The 16,770-nt window shown below is 35.2% G+C and overlaps 1 protein-coding gene across 2 annotated transcripts; it reads left to right on the top strand.

Annotated features, from left to right (window-relative positions):
* Positions 1 to 811: 811 nt before the first annotated feature.
* LOC114136102 (caM kinase-like vesicle-associated protein) lies at positions 812 to 16,689 on the top strand. 2 transcript variants are annotated; one of them, XM_028003890.1, is made up of 11 exons: positions 812 to 1,031; positions 11,958 to 12,105; positions 12,210 to 12,341; positions 12,807 to 12,881; positions 12,965 to 13,103; positions 13,258 to 13,378; positions 13,484 to 13,559; positions 13,645 to 13,781; positions 13,917 to 13,995; positions 14,601 to 14,688; positions 15,359 to 16,689. In XM_028003890.1, exons 2-11 carry the CDS (start codon positions 12,011 to 12,013, stop codon positions 15,665 to 15,667), a joined length of 1,251 nt encoding a protein of 416 aa, XP_027859691.1. In that variant the 5' UTR covers positions 812 to 1,031; positions 11,958 to 12,010; the 3' UTR covers positions 15,668 to 16,689. The 2 variants fall into 2 exon arrangements, with proteins under 2 accessions (XP_027859691.1, XP_027859692.1); XM_028003891.1 differs by having other exon boundaries at positions 812 to 1,037; positions 11,980 to 12,105.
* The last annotated feature ends 81 nt before the right edge of the window (positions 16,690 to 16,770 follow it).

Raw genomic sequence — 16,770 nt, 5'->3', positions numbered from 1 at the left:
ACAGTATAACACTGCAGAAACGATCAGTTTTAATACATGTAACACTGCTGTGCTTGAACAACCAGCAAAGTTGCTGGTTGTTCAACCAGTAGCTTCTTTGATTAAAAATCAAAGAAGAATCATTGCAAACTGCTTTAGCTGAAGCTCAACCAATACAACAATGGCTTACAGCTGATGATTCATAATAAAACAACCTGGGCTTTCTTAACTCCTTAGCAGAGCCACAGGCTGATTCCCTCCCTGACACACTGCAAGGCCAACCTCTCTGTGTCTAAAATCTTCTTTCTTATTACATTCTAAATTTTGCAGACACCAAATTTGTAGTTATTTTTTTATTTTAAGTTTTTCTAGCAGTTATTCATATTTATAAGGTTTACAGATATAAAATCTTAAAATATCCAGGTGTAATGAACCATTTTGTGTTTCACTTTTGGAATTTTATTACTGAGATAAAACACAAATTTGGTAAATACCTTGATTACTTGTTTCTCCAAACCATCATAAGAGTCTCTACGACAGAAGCAGACATTAGTTTTGACATTGCTGCTTCATTTTGCTCTCTATGTTTTTCCATGATTTGTTCTGCTTATGGATCGAATGAAGCTACAGTTGAGCACATATACGCTTTCATTTGCAGTTTACAGCAAAGTTGTCTTGTGTAAGTTCCAGAGGAGTTACTGTGCGTAAAAGATCTTTATTTGGTCATCACCGAATCTCCACACAAAAATATGATGTTGGAGATTTGATGCAGTGCTGTATCCGCGCAATCAAACATTAAAGCGGTGCAACGTGCGTCGCACACACAACTCCGCCTCCCCCTGCATCATCTCAGCTCCGCTCTCACCATCACACACTCACGTAATACTCCCGTGATTAAGCTGACTTGTTGGAAATGCTTGAGGATCTTAACATTTGTCCGACTGCACGCCGCCTGTAACATCAGCGAAGATCAAAGAAAAGTAAAAGCGCAACAAGAAAAAAAAGCGTCATCTGAGCAGACGAGGGGCGGTATCGCAAATTGGAACCAGTCATTGAAGGTAAGTGAAAAGATTAGATCTTTTTTTTTTGGTAATCTAATCACAAAAAACAAACAAACAAGTAAACAAAAAAGACTGGCTACACTGGAAAGAAGTCAGGCGTAAATGCTAAATATCTGGGAATAATTTATTCAGAAACAGATTTTGATCAAATCTCAGGAGGGTAGCGTACGTGTTTTGTTTATAAAACTTTGGCAATAACACATTTGAGTGGATTTGAGTTGTTTCTTAGAAGATCAGGTCCAGGCAGTTTGAGCAGGTAAAGATATGGAGGGGAGAATGTTTGCCAATCTACTTCAGCTGCAGGTTATGTTAATCCATTTTTTCCGATAAAAAAGTATATTTTATTATTATTATTATTATTATTATTATTATTATTATTATTATTATTATTATTACTACTATTATTATTATTATTATTATTATTATTATTATTATTATTATTATTTATATTTGCTTACTCAAGAAACTCCGTCTACAAACTTGATACCAGCAGTTCATGCAGACTTGATGAAAGTGTTGTTAGAGTTCTTACACTTGCAGCACTTCATGAGTTTAACACACTCACAGTCACGCAGTGTCCTTGTCTTCTTGTCATCACTTGTCATCATTTCACAACGAAGCAGCTATTCCCACTAATTAAAAAAAAACAAACATTTTTTAACTACCTATTCATGCACTCCTCAAGGAGGCTGATAGAGTGAGTGGACATGTCAGAACAGTTCGAGGAAGAACATAGATGTGAGGACATCGGTGTGTCTTTTATAGAAAAAAGTGGAAGTATGATGCGATACGATGCTACATTAATGGATCATTTTCAATCCTAAGCTGAGCCATACAGTAAATGATATGGTTCAGGGATAATCTTTTGAGTGAGATTCAAGAGTCAGTTATTCTTGTTGTTCTGGGCCCAAAGAAGAGTTTGAATTGAGGTCCATTCCAGTTTAATCAAATCCTATTCTTCTCTATTCTTAGCTCTGATCATATTTTTAAGGCTGTGGTTAGGAATGAAGCTGACTTTCAATACAATCACAAAGGTGCATATTTTCTCATTTAAGATACTTTTAATGGGACAATAAACACCATGATATCAGATTTGAAAAGTTGTGATCTATTAAGTTGCATCCTTGTTAATTACTGTTAGTGAAAAGGAGCAACAATTTCACAAACAATTTCTTCTTGATTTAGACATTTTAACATTAGTTTAATGCTCACTTCAAGAATGTTTGACCATTTATATGCATAATATCTCTGTACTTTGTGACAACTATACAGTATATAATTTTTTTAGACTAGAAACACAATGTTTAAAAATCTAAATACAATTTAAATACATCAAAGTCAATATATTTCTTAACAAGTCACACATGTTGACAAATGTGTAATGAAGTGACCCATTTCTCCACAAGGCATTTTTAATGAAATGCCAAAAGATAGTTGGTGGTGGTGCTGAGTAGCAGGACTGCAAAATCAACACATATCAGTCTGCATAGCTAATATCAATATGAAACATCTATTATATCAACAGCTGTAAATAAATTGAGTCTATGGGGTTACTTCTTTGAATATATTTTGTCTAGCACTTGTGTTTAGTGCTAAAGCATTTTAATACTTACATCATACTAAGCTTGGTTGTACTTGACATCCGAAGGGAGTCGCTCCGTTCAACTATTGCCGCATATTTGCTCTGCAGGAGAGATTGCTGCTAAGTTAATAATTCGATGCAGTCAGCTGGGTTTTCTTAGATAGTTAACGCTTTTCCAATTGGTTCTATAAACTGAATGTGGCAGGATTTTTTATTATTATTATTATTATTATTATTATTATTATTATTATTACTACGTCAGAATTAGGAAGTGTGCATCTGTATTTGAGTCTCTGTATATAAATGAACTGATTGGATTTTGTATTTTTGAATATGAATTAGATCTCCGATTACTAAAGTGCATTGAAGAGGCACTTTGTAAACAGACTGTGTTGAATAAAAGGGGTCACAAAGGACAAGTATAACACATTTGTAATTTTTTTTGAGTAGGTTAGTTTTCAAATGGTCTGAAATATGTAGTGCGTTTCTAGCCATAACGACAAGAAAAGCACTAGTTATGTAACAGTAACACCTCATTCATGCAGTCACACACAAACTTTCATAAACCAATACACAGATTAGTAGGCAACTTGAGGTTCATTGCCTTGCACAGGGGCACATCATCATGTGACAGGAGGAAGCTGGAATTGGAAGCTCAGTTTTTAGATTGGAAGTCAACTACTTTTCCTATTGTAAATAAAACATAACATTTTTAGATTCAGTCTAAAAATTCAAGGGCTCCTTGGCCCCCTGCTGTCTTGGGGAGGATTGAAGTAGTGACTTAATTCATTTACGTCTCTGCAGACTCTAGTTAGTTGTGATTCATGTGTTTAAAACGTAAACAAATTAGAGTCATAAGAGTTTTTAAATACTGAAAGAAACGCTACACCTGGAGTCGGGGAAGACTATGTGTCCTCCAGATAAGTAAGATGAACATTAGTAGAAGGTTGCTCTTAAGACTGACTCAGGTTAACTGATTATGCTTTTTCTTACACACTTTTTCTCACCACGTCAATGTCAATCCCTTACTACTGTAGAAACTTTTATTATGATGGCTACCAGCAGGCAATGTTAAATCAACATCCTTACTGACAAAACTATTTAGAAGTACTCAACATAAACTACTACAGTAGTTTAGTATAGTAGTAGTAGGACAGTCTGAATAGATGGTTGCTGCATGCAAAATACTAATATCATAAACCATGTTACATACTTAGAAATGACTAATGACAGTTTTGAACAGATACTGTTTTGACTCTAGTGGTCTTTATTTGACTGGAAAGTGGGTTGTGAGAGAAGAGGTAGACATTTGGCAAAGGTCAACAGGCCGGGACTCGAACCTGTGACAGCCTGGTAGAGGATTAAAGTCTCTGTATATGGGTAGCAGAGACCTCTGTGGGCACCGCCATCCCCAAAGATACTTTTCTAACTTTCTGCTGCAGTTGGTTGTGCTGCAGTGCTAAAACCAGCTCATGTGTATACAGAAATTACAAGTGTGGAAATTTAGTTCCTGTTATGTCAAGAATATTTCCATCCACCCCTTTCACAGTTTTACAGCAAGCAACATTTTGTTTGCTTCTCTCCTTATGTTAGGTTAATTTAGCCCTTCAAATGCCACACACATGGCTATATTTTCTTACTGGAGTATGTTTACTCTGTTCTTCTAAACTGACAATGGCTTATTAAGAGAAACTGAAAGGTTCATCATTGAAGAGAGTGATTATAGACATGATTATAACACAGCTGTGACCTTTGGTATGTTATTTGCTTTGCACTAAACTGAAACCTGTGTTTTGTTGGACTTTACTGATTTTTTACTTATGGGGGACAAATGAAAGAAAAGGCAAACATTTATGCCTATCAGTTTAACGTGGTAATAATCTGCAATATTATGAGCTTGGCTCATATCCTGTCAATTTTTAGACTCTAGTCTGAATTCCAGCTCTGTACGAGTCACATAAAGTGTCAGGAGTGTTGGCCAGTGACGGCAATGAGAACACACAGAGCTGTTCTGCACAGACAGTACCTTGGTGCATACTGTAGCACTTGGAAACCATGGCAACAAAACAACATCAGAAGAAACTGGTCAGATGAGCCAGTGATGCTTGAGAAAGAGATGAATGGTGGAGTCAATGCAGAGCAAATCAAAAGCAGGCTCAAAGGGAGGCTGATTCATGCTGATCAAAATTTTCTCTACAAATCTGGCTTTTTTGACTTAAAAAAGCAAGTATCATTCATTTGTCCTTGTTAATTTTTCGACATAATGTTCTTAGAAACGATGGCTTGGGTGTTGGAAGTTGTCGCATTCTGGCAAGAAGGTCTTTATGTGTAGAGAATGCATGTAACCTCCTACAGGGTTCTTAAAATCCCAAACATGTACAGCTTTGGTTAGTTGGTCTTTGCACCGTCATTTCTCTTGACTATTTTACAGTGGACTAAAGTTCTCAACCTTATTATCCGTTGTAAAATCAGAGACTCAGATAGGTACACTTCTTTTTTGCATACAGGCATGCATCACTAATGAGTCATTTAAATAAAGCATTAGCGGCCATAAGAATTGGCTAAAAAATCATCACCACCATCTGCCCCCATGTCACCACGCAGTTTCCTTTGAAGAGCCTCAGTTGATGCCACAATCTGCAGCTCTGGCCTGCTGCCACTGTCTCGTGTGGCTTCGACTAACAATCCAAACCCAAAATAGCAGCATAAAAACAAACAGCATATTTTTAGAAGTTAAAGTTGCATGAAGTACAGTTTTTACTTCTCAGCCATTTTCTAATAAAAAACTAAGATAAACAGTTTCTAAATAAAGTCGGTAGTAAGACATTAAACTGACATTAATTACATTTTTCTTTCCTATTATGAAAGAAAACACTGTCTGTCAAACTTTCCCTATACCTAATTTTTCCCTATACCTAATAACTATTTTTTTTTAAATATGCAAAGAAAATATATTTAAAAATAAATTCTAAATTCATTGATTGGAGGTGGGGGTCCTAGTTTATCCTTTAGCAAGAATACACCTCCACTGTGGCAATGTGAACTAATACAATTGCTAAGAACACAATTCATACATCAAATAAATTGAAAAGATGAGGCAATACAGCAATTGAATTTGGACAAAACAATTTTCAAACATATCTACTCCAATCACAATATGAACTGGGAAAATTAGCATGCATTATCACACTTTAATCTCAGGATGTTGATATGACTCACATAAGTAGGTCAAACATGTAATTCAATGTCTGTTTCTCTGTTTGGAGTGTCTACTTTCTCATTGTGTGCATGGATTTTTTTTTCTATAAATTTTATTGCAGTAAGAGCTTGAATGAATGCAAACCTGGCTTGGACAAAGGAGTCTATCAACAAAAGATGGATGGATGGATGGATGGATGGATGGATGGATGGATGGGTGGACGGACGGACGGGCGGGCGGACGGACGGACGGACGGACGGGCAGGCGGGCGGGCGGGCGGATGGTGGATGGATGGGTGGGTGGGTAGATGGATGAATGGATGGATGGATGGATGGATATACCTGAAATTATTTTTGTAACCAAATTCTCTTAAAGATGCTTACTTATCACTGTTTAAAGAACAATCATCCCAATGATCTACATATATAAACAAAGTGACGATATTATCACTGTTTCTAAATGTAAGCCATGTACATATCTAGAGTCATTAGATAAATAATAAGCCATATAAATAAGTTATGAATTTTCCAACAGCCCAACTTTAACTTTGTGGCTCTCAAACTGACACAAATGTCTCAATATTTGAAATATTGAGAGCTCACATTTTTTTAGAGTTAAGATTGACCAAACAAAAGAAAAAGTACATTTAAAAAATGCAAGAAATTTAATGAAAATTTAAAAAATACAGGAAAATAGAAGATGAATAATAAAAACAAGGTGATTATTTGGAAATTTACTTCATCATGTGATTCACAGAACAGGGGAAACAAGGCAGTCAATTAGATTAAAAATGGTTTTAGTCATTGACCTAAAAATACAGCACAAAGAAGGGGGCTGGGAATTCACTGGCAGTCTCAGAGAAGTCTAAAACAATCTGAATGCAGTCTGATTTTATTGGTTCAAAAATAAAATGACTATAAAGTCGTTTTTTGTAAAGTGCAGACATACAGTATCTTCATGTATTTAAGATGATATTGCTTAAGGATTATGGCCTTGATATTTCTTTTCCCTAAATCACTCCTGTAAGGTAATATCTCGTCAGCAGACATTGAGGCTATTTGCTTTTTAAGGTTTTATTTTATAGATTTTTATCACTTATAGTAGACACTAACAACAACAAAAGCAACATTCAGCATGTAATATCAACCCAACCACTCACAACCTCACCGGACTCAACTAACAACAAAGAACACATCCTTTAAACGAGTTTGATTATATATGTCTTCACACAGATATGTAAGCGAATGTTGATGATCCATCTTATGTGGAACTGGATTTTTGGAGGCTGTTCTTGTAGTTTGAAAAGCTGCAACATGTTTAAAGAACAGAATGCTGCGTCTCCACTCTGCTACAGATGGACTTCAGTCTGTCCATTAGAAAGGAAGTTTCTTCTGGATCTTCCCAGTTTCATCTTTAAAATTTTTTTTTCATTATTTGTGGCAACAAAGGAAGAAAAAAAAAGAATGAAAGACTACATGTTGATCACACAACAGTTTTCTAAGGATGATCACACTTTACACAAGCAGAAACAAATAAAAAATGAAGGGGCATACAAATGAAAACATTTTTTGTACAGTAGCACAAAAACAATACATACATGGCCTTATACCATTGTGAGACCATAAGATGAATTTTTTTCATCCCAATTTCAATTATAGTTAAATTTGTTTCTCAAATTCTGTAATCCACAGGGGCTACTGCATTGGCTGCATCATTAAAAAGAAACTTTAAAAAAAAGGATGTTCTGTTTTACCTACTGAATTCTTAAAACTTTAAAGTGAAACTATACAATCTATAAATCTAAGAGCAACTCTACTGTTTTCATTAACTCCAATTAGTGTTCACATTTGAGCTATCTCAATAATGAGCTGTATTAATTTGAAGCAGCATTGACGCTCCCATTAAAGAAGACTTTATCACTCAGATCTCTGAAAAGCTAAAGATAAAATAACTCTGATTCAGCAGCAGTCGGCTTCTTTGTGTCCTTTTATGTAGAACAGCCTTTAATCTCCAAAATTGCATTTATGAGAAAAAAGACAAAATGTTCAGAAAATCCTGCCTGACTTTTCTGTGCCGTGTGGTGTTTGCTGTGCAGTGCTACTGACTGAGTCAAGCTTCCGGGAAAAGGTGTGAGGAGCTGTGATTCAGTGAGCGTCTGATGATTGCAATAAATGGTCTCACAGCAGCGCTGGGCTTTAATTCTGCTTGCTGTTTGGACTATTGTTTGTCTCTGAGGCAGTTTTTGGATGATGTGGAGAGGTAAAAGACAGAGACAGTTCAAATTTTCCAAAAAGGCCCACTAGACATGATATGAAAGTTGTTTTCTAAGACTCTGGCTGAACTTTGTTCTGTTTCTTAGGTATTTTATGTACAAGAAAAAAACAAGTCTATATTTTTGCATATATTGTGTTTCAGATGTGGCTCTCCTTCAGTAAGTAGTTAGTATTTCTGAAAGCAAGACAGTATAGTTAATAAAATTTGGTGGATAAAAAGATGTGATCTATCTGTCATAAATTTCTTAAACCTCTGTTTCAGCTGCAGTCTGATACAGAACTCTGAGTTCCCTCCTTTAGGACAAAACGAGCCGTACTGAAGTGTCTTGCATTTTGAATGAGAAGATTGAAGAGGTAGAGGTAGAGCTCTGCAATGAGAAATGGCCTCTTTGTATTAGTACTTCTCAGTCCTCTGCTATTTGTGCATACTTCTGGAATAAAACTAGCCTTGAGCAAACACTATTGTCTGGGATGGATTTGAGAATGTAAAACTAATGGAATAGAAGAAACAAAATCCCTTGGGCTACTCTAACTGGACCCCTAACTGTGCATAAACATGATTTAAATAAGTGTTTTTACTTTTTATTACATATAGTAACCAGAGCGCAGCACTGGAGACATAAACTGTTTGATTTAATCTTCACAGTTGCTAGCTAATATTCCAAAAATAATTACCCAGACTTTACTTTCATGACACTTACAAAGGTTTACTGTCTACAAAAGGATGGCAATAAAGCTAGGTACTTTTAAATTATTTAGGTAATATTTATGAGTCCTTCAAAGTTATATGAATTGTACAAACAGATATCAGAACAGGGGACAATGATACTCTGTTATGAAGTCAGCAATAAATAAATGAAAAGATGTGATAATTTATGTATATTTGTATAGACTATGGAATAATTCTAGAATTTGATAAATTCATAACTTCAAGTGAAACTTTTTAACTTACAATAAATCCCTCAAAGGTTGCTTCAGTTCACTGCCTTTCAAAATCTGAAGCATGACTCACTAAACAAAACACTGTACAGATATAGTCATACTAACCAGATGTTTTTTCTAAAAACATCTTGTCTCTTTGATTACTTCATGACATTTGCTAATGTAGCTTTTGTGGCTTAAGAGAAATAACCAAAATAGTTTTAATTTGCCTCCAAGAACTGTTAATTCTAAAGCTAATGTCTGCTTCATCAAATTAAAGATCCAAAAGTTTATTATCAGAATGAGACTTTAAAGCTTAGTTTCTAGTTTAAATTATTTTTATTTCAAAATCTTAAGTAATAACCACATGCTAAAATAGTAGAAGTATATACTCTGTGTTCTAGATGAAGCAAGACGTGTTGATTTTTCGGTTATCGATCAAGTGACATTTTGGATTGTTTTTCGCCACTAGTTGCAAAATAAATATTGTATGTGAAAACAGTAACTACAAAATTTACTTTCAATTAAAGAAAAGTTTTGCCCTTTGCCCTAAGGTGAAATTTATTTAAAGATTAATAGAAGGACAGGCTCTCTTTTAAGATGTGCTTCCAGTTTTGTATTTTCAGGTCACGTTCATGTTCTAGTTTCTTTGTTTAAAGCTTCTGGACACAATAGCCGTGAGAAATAGTCTTGTCTTGACTGAGGCTGCAGACAGTCAGAATCTTTGTACTCCCACTCTTCTGCACAAGCTTCCACTTATATTTGTAAGACCTGCCAAAAAATAAGCCATTTTTCCATACAAGTCATCCATGTGAACAGTAATGTTTATTTGGTAGTTCTGAAACTTTGTAGCATTTCTGGATTGCAGCTACAACAACATCAGTCACTCTGGAGTAAAAGTCATGATTTCACTTTAAATTGGATTTAACTATAAAAGTGAGATGATAAAATCTTAACAACTAAACACACGGTTTCATTAGTGTTTGTTTAAAAGCAACATTTTCAGTTTTCAGACTTTTTTAGCTCATATTGACCATCAATTATTGTGAATTTAATTAATTTGAAATGAATGTCCACTTACTCTCTTTTGGTAAAGGTATTGTTTGCAAAATGTCCAAAAGTATCTAAATAATTTTGCATGAAGGTATCAGTCAAGAAAATGGTACACAAATTCCTACTGCATTACATGTGCATCATATCACACTGTAGAACTTAGACAGGCCTTCACATTAATTTCTGCAGCTACTTCAGCATTGCTGTTACCACTGTGCAGCTCTTCAATTACCAATTACTGCCTTGTCTTTTTGTCGATTTTGGACAAATGTTTTAGCAGTGTCAATGTCATTCCATATTTTGTCCAAATATTTATTCATTTTCATGTGATTACAATGTCCTCTTCATTTTCAGATCTGTGCACGAGCGAGGTTTCAGCTGTGATCTTTGAAAACTCTTGAAATGTGAAAATATGAGATATCACTGAGAAACATGATGTGTTTTGTTTACTGTATTTTAAGGAAATAATTCCTTCTTCAAGCAAGTTGCTTTGATAGCAACAAAGCAGTTGTTATTCTAGTAAGGCCATTTTGCATCATATTAATTGTCTCTGACAAGTGAATCTATCTATTATAGACTGTGATCGTGTCCTGAGCTCTGATTTGGTAATTTGTTATAGATTTTTAGACATTAGTAGAGGAAGAAAAAATATTAAACAAATATTTAAGAATTTAAAATTTAGTTTAGTATTTTTCCTCAAATGCATTACTTCTTAGAACGTTTTATCTAGAAATAGCATACACATTTATGTTGTTTTTGTATATGAAGATTGCTATGAAAGATATAGTTAAGCCCTAAATAATTCTGCCCCTGGTGGATTTAGGTCCAAGGCTCTCTTTGGATTTTACCAATATGTTTGTTCTGACTGTAAACATGTTGGAGAGGCCTAGAGGTCCGACATAAACAGATTGACGATCTATACAGGGAGCTAAAGATTAAGATAATGGCAAGAAGATCTTCTGCCATCAAAGACTAAGAGCTTGTCCTCAAAGGTGCATTGTCAAAGTGAAAGCATACAAAAAGATCAGATACTATGAGAAATCGTTTTTGCTTTAATTCTAAGAAAGCTTTTTGAAATGATTATCAATGAACCATAATTTTCTAAATACCTTTTTTTTTTCAAACTTGATATCCTTTCACATTATGTTATGTTTTGAGATATGCCTCTCTTATTCTCTATCAGAAAAAAATCTTTTAGATGAAAGAAAATGATTTTAAATCTAAAACTGCCAGTGGTATGGATAATTTAAATCATACCTAATATGAATAAGTACAAGAAACATTTTTGCTTAGATTAGTTTTATACACTTCTCAGATATTAAATAATTTTGTTGTAACACCTTGCTACAAAACTGTACATCCCCCAGGGCTGGAAGTATAACAGTATTTTGCATAAATGTTTCATAAATATATATTTTTAAAAACATACAATAGGAAAAAGTTGCACTTTTATTTCATTTTTAGTATATTTGTTATAAAGGAGGTGAATGAATGTTGTGGCAGCTCCTGCTGCAGTACGGCATCAACTCGCCGCAGAACCTGAGAGAAACAAGCTGAAGCTCACTGCAGAAAGCTACATCATTGAAATAAGTTATTGCTATGTTTTGTAGCCCCAGTTGTAATGTGGAATTATTACCTTTGCATGCCCAATTCTGCTCACCTGCAGTATTCTCAGATGCAAAACTGTAAAAGAAAAACAATTAAAACCGCAAACAATTCCCTACATAGACCTGCTAATTTAGAGAGATTTCTTTTGTCTGAAGTGCATCATTCTGCATTCATTTCTTGCTTTGTTTTCATATAGCCATTATCACATTATCACAGTAGATTACTGCAGACCTGTCTCTGAAGAGGTTTGTTGAAATTAAACTTTATTTTCCACTGAAATCTTGAGGTGTTGCGCTGTGGCAGGACTCTCGTTGGCTGAAGGGCACAAGCTGCCATGCCGTTTGGTTGTCTCACACTCGGAGAGAAGAAGGATTATAACAGTCCCACGGAGGTGACTGACAAATATGACCTCGGACAAGTTGTTAAGTCGTGAGTACATGTTTTTTGGGTTGTAAATTCTCACATATTTGTTGTCCTGTGGTGATTTAATTCAAAATTCGCCAAATTGCTGCACTCTTGTCTTTATTTTACAGGGAGGAGTTTTGTGAGATATTCCGAGCAAAGGACAGGAATACCTTGAAAATGTATACATGTAAAAAGTTTAACAAAAAGGATGGAAGGAAAGTGAGGAAAGCTGCAAAGAATGAGATAATGATCTTGAAGATGTAAGTGCTCATTAACTCAGAGCTTATCCAATCTAACCTCATCTAAAGCATATGCATCAAGACACATGCCATCACAAATATGCTGTAGAAGACAGGCAATGGACAAAAGTCCAAACATAATTCACTAAATATCTAATTTTATATTCTGTTGGTCAATTTACATATTTCCTTTTTACTGTATTCATAAATCAGACCTAAATTCATTGCAAAACTTTAAATGTCAACTGTTAAATAGATTTATTTATATCACTACAGCTGAATAAAGAACAATAAATAAGATCTAGCATCTGGAAATCAGTTCTGACATGTATACAGCTGTACTAGATGACAGCAGGTTATTCTCTGATTTCCAGCAGTCCTTGTATTTAACTAGCTACCTTAACAGTAAATTGTAGCTTGTCTTGTTGTTTGTCTTCTTACATCAATCAGTGAACTCTACTCCTAACTCTATTCTTTTATTTAAAGGGTAAAACATCACAACATCCTCCAGCTGGTTGATGCATTTGAAACTAAGAAAGAGTACTTCATTTTTCTGGAGCTGTGAGTTCTTAGTGGGGGCCTTTCATTATTAAACAACACGATGCAATTCAAAGCTTTTTAACACAGACCTGTCATCTCATCAGTGCTACAGGAAGGGAGGTCTTTGATTGGATTTTGGATCAAGGCTACTATTCAGAAAGGGACACTAGCAATGTAATGAGGCAGGTTCTGGAGGCCGTCGCTTACCTGCACTCTCTGAAGATTGTCCACAGAAACCTGAAGGTAGGTCTACTACTGACACCTAGTGAAAATAAAGAAGCATTTCACCTCCCAGCAGATGAAAAGTTCTCTGAGTAGGATGAACGTCATAACAACCAACACAGATTAATGAACTACAATGAATCCTTTGTTGCTTGGTTATCCTCTATTAATGCAGCTGGAGAATTTGGTGTACTATAATCGTTTGAAGCACTCCAAAATTGTTATCAGCGACTTTCAGCTGGCAAAACTGGAAAATGGACTAATTAAAGACCCGTGTGGGACTCCAGAATATCTTGGTGAGTGGCATGTCATCTGATCTGAATTTATAGCAGTAATTTAAATAAAACAAATCATGATTTTTTAAAAATAAGTATGAGACATTACCTTTGCTCCAATTGCAGCACCTGAAGTGGTTGGAAGACAGAGATACGGTCGGCCAGTGGACTGCTGGGCCATCGGCGTCATCATGTACATACTGTAAGTGCTAAATTATGTACTTTTAAGTGCGTTAAATTCATTATCTGATTTCCTTCTAAAAGTTATGTTATGCATTTCTTCAAAGTTTATCAGGGAACCCTCCTTTCTATGACGATTCTGATGAAGAAGACCCAGATAGCCGTGACAAGAACCTCTTTCTAAAGATTTTGTCTGGGGACTATGAATTTGATTCTCCCTACTGGGATGACATTTCTGATTCTGGTAATATAAAGTCATAGTCTAAGTTATTTCAATCTCTGCATTAATCGTATCACAGACAAAATATCAAAAGACTGAATTTTAGTGATACAAAATCCATTAGAACCCTTATTTTCTTGTGTTTTTTGTGTTTTACAGCCAAAACCTTGGTAGCATCTTTGATGGATGTCGACCAAGACCAGCGATTGACTGCACAGGAAGCTATTGCCCATGAATGGTAAAAAAAGGAAATAAGTCAAATACACCTACTTTAGTAAAAAAAAAAAAACAATGTGAAGCATCCAAAGAAAAATATCCAGCTTTGTACTCATGTAGAAGATGTAAATGATTTAAGGTCTAAATTGGGGTCCAAGAGATCTAAATGGTGGTCACACCTCATGTCATCACATAAAAATATAATACATCTGTTGAGGTGCAGACAAAAATGCCATGGCCCTTTTTAACTGGCTGATGCACAATACAACAATTCTCACTTGAAACGGTCTGTCTGTCTTGATTGATTGAAATGGATTGCATTTCCCTTCCCAATGGAATCCCTGCTGATTTAATACAAGGTGTCCTCTGTGTCCTTTGACCAACTCCAGATGTGATTCTTCCACTGATGCCCCCTGGTGCTGGTTTGTAATGTTGCAACTCTTTGGAAATAAAAAATGTTGGCATTGTTCCTAAAGTGCAGATCATTCTGTTTTGAAGATGCTTACCAGGTGCTTGACTTTTCTGTATGTGAATTTCTTCAAGTCCCAACTATGACAATTTGAATTATGAAGCTTTTCTAAGTGCTGCTAGTGCTGAAAATAGTTGTCCTTTTGTTTACTATTTTAGGATTTCTGGAAATGCGGCCTCCGACAAGAACATCAAAGATGGAGTTTGTGCCCAAATCGAGAAGAACTTTGCCAAAGCAAAGTGGAAGGTAGAATCACTCACATACATGATAAATATTCACATTGGACAACATTTCTTTCTCTTTTCATGCACATTCGTTTTTAGAGACAGATACTTATTTAGGACATCAATGTGAGAACATTTTCTAATAAAGAACCACAGATTTAATGGAGTATCCTATTTTTTGTTAATGCAGCTTCTGAGTTTGGTTGTCTATTGATAGAATGATCCTTGTAAAGCTTTTGAATTAAAATGGTGCTTTAAGATTGGGTTCTTTCTAGTTTCTTCTCTAACTCAGCAAACTGGATAAAAGCTTTTGACACAATGTTTGATTAATATAACCCAACTTTTTCACAGCAGCATAAACCTAGCATTTGTGTAAAAACAAAACTTCTTGAGTTTTAGTGTAAAAACTACAAACAACAACAAGAAGATGCAATTAACTACAACAAGGCCTCTGACACAAATACGAGAATATGCCTTTTAAATTGTCTAATATCTCACCCACAGTGTTTAGGTTAGCCTTGATTTATATATTGGAGTTATTTAATGTTGCACCTCCCACATGCATTTGCACAATTGTCATATTTGAGAATTACTTCATGAAAAGCACATATGCATTACACACTTGAATGAAATTTTGTAAGTTTTTGGATGCGTTTTTTTTCACATTCTATGGTGAAATATTTGTCTCACAGAAAGCTGTACGGGTAACTACCCTGATGAAACGGCTTCGAGGGCCTGATCAGAGTGACTCGGTGGCTGCAGGAGCTGCAGCAGGGGCAGCAGCCGACGCCAACACACCTGGAGGTGGTCCTGCTCCTCCAGCTGGCGGCAGCCTCAGCATGGCTGCCACCCTTAAAGCTGCTCTTAAAGAAAAGGCCTCTGACACACAGACTGCAACCAACCCTGCACAATCCTTGCAGCCTGGAGCGCAGCAGGAGGAGCAGCAGTCACGGTGTAATGGTGAGGCTCCGCAAATGGTACCACAGAGAAAAGGAGACTAAGCCAGTTGATACATTCAGGGGACCCATGATAACATATGGGCCTACAAGCACATGTAAAACTAAAACATCTGGCATCATGAGTATGTGTCTGTGCTGTCCGACAATCACAGTTCACAAATTTTTCATCTTTTGCCTTTTGTACTGGTTGATTATTAGTGTTCTCTACCTTCCTTTTTCCTTTTGTTATTTTGTGTGTAGGTCTCTTAAAATGATTGTTGCAAAGTAGCTCTTTTATTGTTTCCCCTCCTTTGAGAACTGTATAATATATTCAGGTAATTCATTGCTCATTGTGTAATTAAGTGAATTTCAGAGGCTCATTGTACAGTATATACATGTATTTGTCACAAAAATTGCTACTTTTTAGCTTTAGAACTTACTAGCCTGAGTTTATATCTTGCGACTTAAAATTATAAGTTGAAATATTTGGTAATTTGATCACAATTAATTTGATTACAATTGTTTTCAAAGTAAGCAAATAACACTGTACTTTTTAAGCATATTTGGGTGAAATCTGTTCCTAAAACAAATCAGACAAGGTGACCATCCTTAGATGTGCATTATCCAAACTGTAGGATAAGTCGATATAAGAAAATAACATTTAAAACTGTAACATATAGATAATAATAAATATGATAAGTATTTTTTTAATGAAAGACTATATAGCTGAAATGGCAAATTTGACTACTAGATATCTACAATTTAGTGCAGTATATCAAACAATTTAAAATTTTAAGGCAGCAAGAATGCACATTTTTAAGTTGAAGTGCCTTATCATTTGTTGCAGTCATGTTTCTAGACTTGATTTAAAATGCTTTTTAAATAACTAAAATATTCAAAATGTTTCATTAACTTCTGTTTTGGGCCTTGTATTTTGTCCTCTTTCATGGCTTTATTTATTACAAACAAAAATCAAACAAAAAATATTTAGAATGTTCTGTGTACTGTGATGTTTTCGCTGTTGCTGTGTTGTAACCTGTAATTACTAAATAAAGATTTTATTGTAAAGCCAACATGCCATAAAAGGTTGAGTATGCATGTTATTTGTGTATTACATTTCACTGAATATGTTTATGCCAACCAACATTAGGACCGTAATATCAACA

This window comes from Xiphophorus couchianus, chromosome 20 (genome assembly GCF_001444195.1).
Source record: "Xiphophorus couchianus chromosome 20, X_couchianus-1.0, whole genome shotgun sequence".
NCBI classification, from domain to species: domain Eukaryota; kingdom Metazoa; phylum Chordata; class Actinopteri; order Cyprinodontiformes; family Poeciliidae; genus Xiphophorus; species Xiphophorus couchianus.
This window is presented reverse-complemented; position numbering and strand designations above follow the sequence as displayed.